The following is a 12,229-nucleotide window of genomic DNA, read 5'->3' as shown; positions in this document are numbered from 1 at the left end:
CTCTCTGAGCTTAGCCAGCAGGGTCTGCGGGGTCTGGGAGTGCCCTGCCGGGGTCAGAACTGGGGGGGTCTCAGGGCCACCTCACCCCCCCACATCCATGGCCCCCCAGGGGTCAGAGTGGGGCTGTTCCCACTCCCCAGAGAAGGCCCCGAGGCCCTGAGGCCTCCTGTCCAGTTACCTGGGGCTAGGGCCTGGGTCCGGTGCCCGCTGAGGTCTGCTGAGGAGGGCCACAAGTCTCTGCATCGGTCATGTCCTTCAGCCCCCTGCTGCCCTGGGGCCAGCCCATGCCCGGGAAAGGGGAAGAAGCAGCCCCTAGCTCGCTGCCCGTGACCCCTGCACAGGCCTCCTGCAGGTCCAGGCCGGAACCTGAGAGAGGCCAGCCCAGAGAGTGGCCCCTGCTGGTCAGGGAGGGCGAAACAGGCCGGACAGAGCAGACTGGACAACCCTTGAGGGGACCTCCTTCTCTCTTCCTTCCTCCTCCTCTTCTTCCTCTCGGAGCCCCCCATCTCTGAGACTCCCCAACCCTCCAATCACCCCTATCTGTCCAAATTCCTGGGGCCTTGCCCCCCCGAGGGCCAGGGGGGCTTCTGCCTTCCTGGTAGGCCGAGGCCTGGCCTGGCACACGGGAGCTGCCAGCAAAGGCTAGCTGACTGACTCTGTGACCTGTGACCCATCCGAAGCTTCTCCAGCAGCGAGCAAGAGAGCTCACTCGTGTGTCCGTCCTCCCACCCTCCCCAGTGCGGCCCTCTCTGACAACGTCCAGGCCAAGAGGGCACCCTTCAAGCTGCCCCAGTTGGCACTTTTCTTCTCGGTGCCTTTGGGTCCTGACCACTGACTGGCATTTTAAAAAACCGTATTAGAGACAGCCCGGCGGCTCCAGGAATAGAGAGCCAGGCCTGCAGAGGCGAGTTTTGGGGTTCAAATCTGGCCTCAGACACGCCCAAGCTGTGCCACTCTGGGCAAGCCGCTGAACCTCCAACCCCTTCCAACTCTGTTGCCTTGGAGCCAATGCTCAGGAGCAATTCTACGACAGAAGGTAAGCTTCAAATAAAACAAATAAATGAACTCCGAATCCATTTCCTTCTAGCGCTGGCCATCCCCCGGACGGTGGCTCTCCGTCAACTTCCTATTTCTTGCTTCTCTGATTCTCACCAAAGCGAGTGGGTGCCAACGTCCTCCTTCCCACTCAGCGGCGTCTCTTTTCGTTCAGGCTGGATTCGCTTGGCTTGTCCAGAAGGTTTTCCACCTAGTTTTTCTCTCCCCGCTCTCTCAGCCATTTCTCTCCCCTCGTCTTTCCCCCAAGCTTGTGCAGGGGTCGCCACGGTCGGGTCTTTTCTGCCCTCTTCCTCTCTCCCTCCTGGCCTTTCTAACCCACCCGCACAGGTCAGGATGGTTGCCCTCTTCCTCTCTCCCTCCTGGCCTTTCTAACCCATCCGCACAGGTCAGGATGGTGGCCGCCGGTTTTCATACTCCGAACCCCCAAAGAGCCTCAGCTAAGGGGAAGGACCCGAGGCCACCAGGGACCAAGCTCTCTCCTGCAGCGCTGGCCACTGGAGACCGAACTCCTTCCAGGAGGGACTAGAAATGGCCAAATCCAGCTTCTTCAAGAACTCGGGCCTTCGGTGGCCTCACAGCCCCAGATCTCAAACTATACTGTAAAGCAGCAGCCATCAAAACAGCATGGTACTGGCTAAGAGGCCGAAGGGAGGATCGGCGGAATAGACTTGGGGTAAATGACCTCAGCAAGACAGTCTATGATAAATCCAAAGATCCCAGGTTTCGGGACAAAAATACACTATTTGACAAAAACTGCTGGGATCACTGGAAGACAGTATGGGAGAGATTAGGCCTGGACCAACACCTCACACCCTACACCAAGATAAACTCAGAATGGGTGAATGACTTGAACATAAAGAAGGAAACTCTTAAGTAAATTGGGTGAACACAGAATAGTATACATGTCAGACCTTTGGGAAAGGAAAGACCAAGCAAGAGTTAGAAAAAATTACAAAATGCGAAATAAATAATTTTGATTACATTAAATTAAAAAGGTTTTGTACAAACAAAACGAATGCATCCAAAATTAGAAGGGAAGCAACAAATTGGGAAATAATCTTCATAACAAAAACATCTGACAAAGGTCTAATTACTCAAATTTACAAAGAGCTAAATCAATTGTACAAAAAATCAAGCCATTCCCCAATTAATAAATGGACAAGGGACATAAATAGGTAATTTTCAGTCAAAGAAATCAAAACTATTAATAAGCACATGAAAGTGTTCTAAATCTCTTCAATCAAAGAGATGCAAATCAAAACAACTCTGAGGTATCACCTCACACCTAGCAGATTGGCTAACATGACAGCTATGGAAAGTAATGAATGCTGGAGGGGATGTGGCAAAGTTGGGACATTAGTTTATTGCTGGTGTAGTTGTGAATTGATCCAACCATTCTGGAGGGCAATTTGGAACTCTGCCCAAAGGGCGCTAAAAGACTGTCTGCCCTATGATCCAGCCATAGCACTGCTGGGTTTGTACCCCAAAGAGATCATAAGGAAAAAGGCTTGTACAAGAATATTCATAGCTGCGCTCTTTGTGGTGGCCAAAAATTGGAAAATGGGGGGCTGCCCTTCAATTGGGGAATGGCTGAACATATTGTGGTATATGTTGGTGATGGAATACTATTGAGCTCAAAGGAATAATGAACTGGAGGGATTCCATGTGAACTGGAACAACCTCCAGGAACTGATGCAGAGTGAGAGGAGCAGAACCAGAAGAACATTTTACACAGAGACTGATACATTGTGGCACAATCGAACATGGACTTCTCTACTAGCAACAATGCAATGACCCAGGACAATCCTGAGGGACTTATGAGAAAGAACACTATCCACATGCAGAGAAAGAACTGTGGGAGTGGAAACACCGAAGAAAAACAACTGCTTGATCACATGGGTCGATGGGGATATGGTTGGGGATGTAGACTCTAAGCGATCACCCCAGTGCAAATATTAATAATATGGAAAAGGCCTCGATCAATGACACATGTAAAACCCAGGGGAATTGCATATTGGCTATGGAAGGGGACTGGGGGGAGGGGAGGGAAAGAACATGAATCTTGTATCCAAGGAAAAATATTCTAAATTAATTAAATATAATTAAATATTAAAAAAAAAAAGAACTCTGGCCTTTGGGCACACAGTCAGCAGGAACAAGGAATGGAATTCAGGTCTCTCAACAACGTCAAGCTGGGCCCTTTCCTATGTTTTGGCACATGATAGGCCAAAGAATGCTTATTGACTCAACATGGCGGTGGTGCTGCCTTTTTTGTTTTAAATCCCCACTTTCCATCTTAGAATCAATACTGTGGATTGGTTCCAAGGCAGAAGAGCAGTAAGGGCTAATAAATGAGGGTTAAGTGACTTGCCCAGGGTCACAAGGCTAAGAAGTGTCTGAGGTCAGATTTGAACCCAGTACTTCCCATCTTCAGGACTGGCTCTCTAACCCCTGAGCCATCCAGCTGCCTCCTGTCCTGCCTCTTTAAACATTTCTGTCCACAAGGTCCAGAGTCCATTCTGAGCTTAAGAAGAAGGATATGGAGATCCAGGAGAAAGTGTTCCAGTCATCACAGCTGCTGGGGAGAGCCACGCCACACACAGGGTGCCCTCTTGCACCTCTCACTTCCCCAAGCCAACTTCACCAGCCCTTGGTAAATACTGTCCAAGGTGACTAAGAGAGATGCCGGCCAGCATGCCTGGCTCAACCCTGAAGAAGGATCTGAGGCTGCATTCTAATCCCTGTACCTGACCAGAGACTTTGTTGCTGCCAAAGCAAGTCTAGATTCCTCATGGAAGCATGGCTAGCCCCGTGCTGGCCTCTCCTCCCATCCCCTGAGAGCAGAGCCTTGGCATGGTTGCCCCAGAACTCTGCGGAGGGCAAACATTTATTGAGTGCCTGCTGTGTACCAGTCACTGCATAAAAGTGCTCAGTCTACAAAATGAGAAAAAAAGGACAGAAAATGGCAGGACTAGAAAGGGCCTTCAAACAGGGAATGACAGAGATGAAGAGAGCCTTAGAACAGGGAATGTCACAGCTGGAAAAAGCCTTAGAACAGGGAATGTCACAGCTGGAAAAAGCCTTAGAACGGGGGATGTCACAGCTGGAAAGAACCTTAGAACAGGGAATGTCACAGCTGGAAAAAGTCTAAAAACGGGGGATGTCACAGCTGGGAAAAGCCTAAAAATGGGAGATGTCACAGCTGGAAAGAGCCTTAGAACGGGGGATGTCACAGCTGGAAAGAGCCTTAGAAGGGGGAATGTCCCCTAATGAATATAGATGCAAAAATCTTAAATAGGATACTAGCAAAAAGACTCCAGCAAGTCATCACAAGGGTTATCCACTACAATCAGGTAGGATTCATTCCAGGAATGCAAGGCTGGTTCAATATTAGGAAAACCATCCACATAATTGACCATATTAACAAGCAAACTGACAAAAATCACATGATTATCTCAATAGATGCAGAAAAAGCCTTTGATAAAATACAACACCCATTCCTATTAAAAACACTAGAAAGCATAGGAATAGAAGGGCCTTTCCTAAAAATAATAAACAGTATCAATCTAAAAGCCATCAGCAAGTATCATCTGCAATGGGGATAAACTAGAAGCTTTCCCAATAACATTAGGAGTAAAACAAGGATGCCCATTATCACCTCTATTATTTAACATTGTACTAGAAACACTAGCAGTAGCAATTAGAGAAGAAAAAGAAACCGAAGGTATTAAAATTGGCAATGAGGAGACCAAGCTGTCACTCTTTGTGGATGATATGATGGTTTACTTAAAGAATCCTAGAGAATCAACCAAAAAGCTACTCGAAATAATCAACAACTTTAGCAAAGTTGCAGGATACAAAATAAAGCCTCATAAGTCATCAGCATTTCTATATATTTCTAACCCATTTCAGCAGCAAGAATTAGAAAGAGAAATACCATTTAAAATCACCCGAGACAATATGAAATACTTAGGAATCCATCTGCCGAGACAAACACAGGAGCTATATGAACACAACTACAAAACACTCTCCACACAGTTAAAACTAGATCTAAACAATTGGGAAAACATTGATTGCTCATGGGTGGGATGTGCTAACATAATAAAAATGACAGTCCTACCCAAATTAATTTACTTATTTAGTGCCATACCCATTGAACTACCAAAAAACTTCTTTACTGAATTAGAAAAAAACATAACTAAGTTCATTTGGAAGAACAAAAGATCAAGGATATCCAGAGAAATCATGAAAAAAAAATGCAAAGGAAGGAGGCCTCACAGTACCAGATCTCAAACTATACTATAAAGCAGTGGTCATCAAAACAATTTGGTACTAGCTAAGAGACAGAAAGAAGGATCAGTGGAATAGACTGGGGGCAAGTGACCTCAGCCAGACAGTCTATGACAAACCCAAAGATCCCAGCTTTTGGGTCAAAAATCCACTATTCGATAAAAACTGCTGGGAAAATTGGAAGACAGTGTGGGAGAGATTAGGTTTGGATCAACATCTCACACCCTACACCAAGATAAACTCAGAATAGGGGAATGACTTGAACATAAAGAAGGAAACTATAAGAAAATCAGGCGAACACAGAATAGTATACATGTCAGACCTTTGGGAAGGGAAAGATTTTAAAATCAAGCAAGACTTAGAAAGAGCTACAAAATGCAAAATAAATAATCTGGAATACATCAAATTAAAAAGATTTTGTACAAACAAAACCAATGTAACTGAAATCAGAAGGGAAGCAACAAATTGGGAAACAATCTTCATAGAAACCTCTGACAAAGGTTTAATTACTCAAATTTACAAAGAGCTACATCAATTGTACAAAAAATCAAGCCATTCCCCAATTAATAAATGGACAAGGGACATAAATAGGTAATTTCAGCCAAAGAAATCAAAACTATTAATAAGCACATGAAAAAGGGCTCTAAATCTCTAATAATCAGAGAGATGCAAATCAAAACAACTCTGAGGTATCACCTCACACCTAGCAGATTGGCTAACATGACAGCTATGGAAAGTAATGAATGCTGGAGGGGATGTGGCAAAGTAGGGACACTAATTCATTGCTGGTGGAGTTGTGAATTGATCCAACCATTCTGGAGGGCAATTTGGAACTCTGCCCAAAGGGCACTAAAAGACCGTCTGCCCTTTGATCCAGCCATAGCACTACTAGGTTTGTACCCCAAAGAGATAATAAGGAAAAAGACTTGTACAAGAATATTCATAGCTGCGCTCTTTGTGGTGGCAAAAAATTGGAAAACGAGGGGATGCCCTTTGATTGGGGAATGGCTGAACAAATTGTGGTATATGTTGGTGATGGAATACTATTGTGCAAAAAGGAATAATAAAGTGGAGGAATTCCATGTGAACCGGAACAACCTCCAGGAAGTGATGCAGAGTGAGAGGAGCAGAACCAGGAGAACATTCTATACAGAGACAGATACACTGTGGTACAATCGAATGTAATGGACTTCTCCATCAGTGGCAATGCAGTGATCCTGAACAATCTGCAGGGATCTAGGAGGAAAACACTATCCTCAAGCAAAGGACAAACTGTGGGAGTAAAAACACTGAAGATAAGCAACTGCTTGACTACTGGGTTGGAGGGGATATGACTGCGGAGAGACTCTAAATGAACACTCTAATGCAAATACCAACAACATGGAAATGGGTTTGAATCAAGGGCACATGTGATACCCAGTGGAATCGCACATCAGCTATGGGAGAGGTGGGGGGAGGGGGGGAGGAAAAGAAAATGATCTTTGTTTCCAATGAATAATGTTTGGAAATGACCAAATAAAATGTTAAAAAAAAATCTTCAAGGACTCAGGATTAAAAGTGCCCAGAGAAAGAACTGATGGACGCTGAATGCAGATTGAAACATACTATATTCCACTTTAAAAAAGAAAGAAAGAAAGAAAGAAAGAAAGAAAGAAAGAAAGAAAGAAAGAAAGAAAGAAAGAAAGGAAGGAAGGAAGGAAGGAAGGAAGGAAGGAAGGAAGGAAGGAAGGAAGGAAGGAAGGAAGGAAGGAAGGAAGGAAGGAAGGAAGGAAGAAAGATGAAAGAAAGAAAGAAAGAAAGAAAGAAAGAAAGAAAGAAAGAAAGAAAGAAAGAAAGAAAGAAAGAAAGAAAGGGAAATGTCACAGCTGGAAAGAGCCTTAGAATGGGGGATGTCACAGCTGGAAAGAGCCTTAGAATGGGGGATGTCACAACTGGAAAGAGCCTTAGAATGGGGAATGTCACAGCTGGAAAGAGCCTTAGCACGGGGATGTCAGAACCGAGAGGGACCTCAGAAGAAGACATGGATGAGATGAGAGAACTGTCTTCAATCATGTTTATAAAGCTGGAGGGAAGGAAGAACTTCTTGGAAGTGAGAAATGTCCTAGAATGGGACAACTGGGAAGATAGTGAGCTCCCCCTCACTGATGGTCTGCCAGCAGAGGTTGGGTGACTTCTTGCTTGCTGTGAACGATGTACAGAGCAGGACTTCTTGTCTGATGCTCAGTAACTCTGGAGGTCTTGTGTTGCTCTGGAAGACTGTGACGCTGTTCACTTCCTGTACTTCAGCTCCCCCATTTTACAGATGAGTAAACTAAGGCCAAGAGAGGGGCGGGCCAGTGCCTTTCCCCTGGCTGCGGAATGAGGCCCCAGGAGTGCTCAGAGCCCAGCAGGATTTGCCCGGGGCTTCCTCGAGGGATTCTTTCTATTCCATCCAGTCTGCACATTTTTTGGGCAGTTATTGAGATAATACTTATAAAGAGCTTGGTGCAGTGCCAGGGCCCAGGGAAGGCCCTTCAGAAACACGTATTTCTCCCTACGTAAAAAATGAGCCCTTAATATTAACATCCTCACATCACAGATGGCAATACTGAGGCTTAGAGAGCTGGAGTGACTCCATCTCTCTGGGTGAATCCCACCCCTGACACGGAGCCGCTGTGCGACCCTTCTCTAGTCACTTCTCCTACCACAGCCTCAGTTTCTCCTTCTGTAATATGAGAGGGTTGGACTAGATGCTCTTTGCCATAACCCCAGCTAAAGCACTTTACAATATTCTCATTGGATCCTCTAGGGGCTGGGCTGCCATTTTACAGATGAGGAAACTGAGGCAGGCACCAGGCAGGTGACTTGCCCAGGGTCACACAGCTAGCACCTGGTAAACCTTTAACGACCAGGATGTGTGAGTCAGACCCAGCTTATTATCATGATTTTCTCCATCACTTCCTCCAGTGTAGACCATGGAAGACACAAGCCTCCTTCTTGTCCTCCGTTTGGCATTTTCCAAGGTCTTAAACGCTCACAATGACAGATTTAACAATTGGCCCCAGCACAGCTTGAACTCAGATCTTCCTGACCCCAAGTCCAGGGAACCTGGGCAGCCTCCCATCCCTCTTCCTAGGAAGCTGGCTGCAGGGTCCGGGGCAGAGCTCTGGGCTGGAGAAGACACTCCTAGCTCCGGGCCCTTGGCCGGCTGTCCTGCCTCAGTTTCCTCATCTGTGAAATGGGGTTGTTGTAAGGATGGAGCCGGAGAACGATGGAAAAGCCCCAGCGCAGAGGCTGTCGCACGGTGGGCTGCCTCAGCTTCCTCAGCCACGAGGGGCAGGGCATGGCCGGCCTCGAAGCCCCGCTCCCATCTGGGTGACCCTGGGCCGGTCTCCTAACCTGCTCAAGCCTCAGTTTCCCCATCTGCCAAATGAGACGCTTGGACGCGGCAGCTCTGCGGGTCCTGCCACCTCCTGTCCCCTCGGCAAACCGCCCCCGCCCCATGCAAACACCCAGACGTGCCCGCAGCCCAGCGCCCAGCGCCCAGCGCCCCCTCTCCCTCCCGGCTCTCCTGCGCGGCCCGAAAGGCTGCGGAGCTCCCCGAGGCGGGGCGGGGAGGGGACCCCGTTGTTTGCACCTCTCCGGGCCCCCCGCCCGGCACGCACAGATTAGTCATGCTCCCGCGGGCACCGGGCGGCACTTACCCGGCGGGCAGGGAGCCTCCAGCCCCGGCAGTGCTCATTGGGGGGCCGGCCAGGGTCCAGGCGGGCGGCGCGGAATGGCATGGGCTCCTGCCTCCCGGAGCTGCCCAGAGGCCCTGAGGGCAGGGGCCGGCCGGCCGGCCTCCCTTCTCCCTACTCCCTCCGCTGATTGGCCGCAGGGGATCTGCCAGCACCGGGCTGGGCTCAGGTGCGGCGGGGCTGAAACCTGAGCCCGGTCTGTTTGCTTTGTTAAGTCATCCTGGGGAAGGGCGGGCGGCGCAGGCTACAGCCTCCGGAATCATCGATCCCGACCCGGAACGGCCCCGCCGGACGGGGAAACTGAGGCCCGGGGACGCAGGCGGCGCCGAGGACCGAAGCCCTTCCCCCACTCTGGCCTCAGTCTCCTCGGCTGCCAAATGGGTCCGCAGCCCATGTCCAGTCACCCTCACAGGATGGATCCAAAAAGGCGTCCCCACAGCCCTGAGGAAGGGGGTGCTGGTGTCGTTACCCCTATTTAATGGATGCAGAAACAGACTCAGAGAGGTGGCCCACAACCAGCACCTGTCTGAACCCGCGCTCAAACCCGGGTCTCCTGCCCCTTCCCAAGAGCCTGGTTTTGTCGGGGAGGCACATGGTAAGAAACCTCCAGCATCAGCCTGAGGAGCTCTGACTTGGTCCTCTAGGTAATAGGGAGCCAAGGAAGGTTCCTGAGCGGAGGAGACCCCGTGAAAGTGGCGATTCAGCAAGATGGTAGATTCCAGGCCCTCCTCTCCAGTCCAGCCTTCTCTTAGACTCCCTTTCTGGCCTCTCCCTGTAGTAAGCAAGCTCTCTGCTTCTCCTTACATTTATGCCCATGGGGCCCCAGCACACAGTAGGTGCTAAATAAATGTCTATTGATGGATTGACTCTAAGTCCTCAGCAGAGGGTCCATTCAACACCCTGAAAGCCCTCCTTTCTTTAGGCTCCCAAACAGTCCCTGAGGGCCAGAGCAGTGCCCAGACTGGCCAGCTACCATGCCTCCCTCTCCCCACTGCCAGGCCTGGCTTCCCTGGTCAGCCATATTTTGGAGGAGGGCACTTCTTGAACCCAGGTCCTCATGGGTCACATGCTTCACACAGCTGGAGCCCACTGTGTATTCAGTTTGCCAGCTGGGTCACCCGCATTCTCTAGAGAGCTGCTAACATGATGTCTACGCTGCTCAAGAACTTTCACTGGCTCCCCCTTGCCCAGGAGGTAACCCACTCCTTAGCCTGGCATTCAAGGCCCTTCATGAGCCATCTGCAATCCTCTCATCCTTATGTCATTGTAGACTTGTGAAATGCTCCATCTGGCTGGATCCACAGCTGTTCCCAGAACTCGTTCCCCAGCCCAACCCCAGGCAGGTGGAGCTCCTCCATCTCCTTCTCATCCCTGCCTGAGGAAGTCCTTCTCTTCTTGCCAGGAAATGTCTGAGGTCAGATTGGAACTCAGGACCTCCCATCTCTAGGTCTGACTCTCCACAGATGTCCCTGTGAGGCTCTTCTTAAAGTAGCCCAAGATTTATCAGCTTTCTCAGCTACTCAGGCAGGCTGTGGACTCCTCCTGGCCTTGTGGTCCACTGAAACCCCCGAATCTCTTTCAGTTTATTGTCCTCTGGCCTCATCCCCCACTTCTTGTACTTGCAAAGTGGATTCCTTGAACTCAGGTCTAAGATGCTACATGTAGGCCTCTGAGAGTTTGGGTGGAGCCCAATCCTCGGGGCTATGGAGATCCCCTTGGAGGCCAGCCTCAAAGCCAAGAGAGAGCCAAGGGCTCATCTGGACCTGAGGCAGATCCAGGGACTTCGGGGGCTCTGAGTGGCCGGGAGAGACACTGCTCACTGGGAGCTCCCTGTGCAAAGAAATTGGCAAAATAAAAAGACAAAATCTGTGAAAGCCAAGATCTCTTCCCCTGGGGAACTCTTTTGCTCCCTGCCTGTGGGACCCAAGCCAAGCACTGGCTCTGTCTGTCTCTGTCTCTCCTTTTCTGTCTCTGTCTGTCTCTCTGTCTCTGTCTCTGTCTCTGTGTCTCTGTGTCTCTGTCTCTGTCTCTCTCTGTGTCTCTGTGTCTCTGTCTCTGTCTGTCTCTGTGTCTCTGTGTCTCTGTCTCTCTGTCTCCCTCCTCCCTCCCTCCCTGCCTCTCTCTCTCTCCTCTCTCCTCTCTCTCTCTTCTCTCTCTCTCCCTCTCCCTCCCTCTCTGTCTCTCTCTCTGTCTGTGTCTCTCTCTCTCTGTCTCTCTGTCTCTCTGTCTCTGTCTCTCTGTCTCTCTCTCTGTCTCTCTCTCTGTCTCTCTCTCTCTCTCTCTGTCTCCCTCCAGTTCCTTTCTCTGTAAAAGTGGGGCTGTTGGGTTGACCTGGAGGATTTCTCAGACGCCTGCCAGTGACCTGCCCTGGATGCTGCACAGGTGGCTGGGTTGGGGCCTCTGAGTCAGAAGAAGGGAGAGGAGGACGCCCAGGGTAGGGAAGGGTGCTTCCTGGGGACATCCTGCTGCCCCTCCCCAGCCCAGTCCTGACTGAATTCCCACAGCTTCCCCTGCCTCTGGGCCACACCCCTGCAACAGATGAGTTATGGACAAGTCCTGAGTCACTCATGCGGCTCAGAAGTCTGCCGGGCACCCCAGAGGCAGCGTGACCTTGGAAGTGTCATAGAAATCCAACTGGAAGAGTCTAGGAATATAGACATATATATAATATATAATATAGAGTCAGAGGGGAGGAGGCAAGGGATGCTCCAGGGCATGGGTCAGGGAAGGGAAACACAGGAAGGGGCTTATGAAATAGGAAAGAAGGAAGGAAGGAAGGAAGGAAGGAAGGAAGGAAGGAAGGAAGGAAGGAAGGAAGGAAGGAAGGAAGGAAGGAAGGAAGGAAGGAAGGAAGGAAGGAAGGAAGGAAGGAAGGAAGGAAGGAAGGGAAGGAGGGAGGGAGGGAGGAAGGAAGAAAGGAAGGGAGGGAAGGAGGGAGGGAGGGAGGAAGGAAGGAAAAAAGGAAGGAAGGAAGGAAGGAAGGAAGGAAGGAAGGAAGGAAGGAAGGAAGGAAGGAAGGAAGGAAGGAAGGAAGGAAGGGAGGAAGGGAGGGAAGGAGGGAGGGAGGGAGGGAGGAAGGGAGGAAGGGAGGAAGGGAGGAAGGGAGGAGGGAGGGAGGACCTTGTATAGTTGAGGAAACTAAGGTGCAGAGTTTAAATAACCCC

General features: G+C 49.7%; 1 protein-coding gene across 2 annotated transcripts in view; it reads right to left on the bottom strand.

Annotated features, from left to right (window-relative positions):
• Positions 1–12,229, bottom strand: part of TTC39A (tetratricopeptide repeat domain 39A) — a 64,746-nt gene that overhangs the window by 34,897 nt on the left and 17,620 nt on the right. Inside the window, exon 1 of one of the 2 annotated variants that reach the window (XM_056815165.1) lies at positions 179–400. The exons of the other annotated variant lie outside the window; for it this stretch is intronic. Coding sequence (XP_056671143.1) covers positions 179–243 — 65 coding nt within the window. The 5' untranslated portion in view covers positions 244–400. Of the gene's footprint in view, positions 1–178; positions 401–12,229 lie in introns of those variants that run through there. 2 annotated transcript variants of the gene reach the window in all.

This window comes from Monodelphis domestica, chromosome 2 (genome assembly GCF_027887165.1).
Source record: "Monodelphis domestica isolate mMonDom1 chromosome 2, mMonDom1.pri, whole genome shotgun sequence".
Lineage (NCBI taxonomy): Eukaryota > Metazoa > Chordata > Mammalia > Didelphimorphia > Didelphidae > Monodelphis > Monodelphis domestica.
This window is presented reverse-complemented; position numbering and strand designations above follow the sequence as displayed.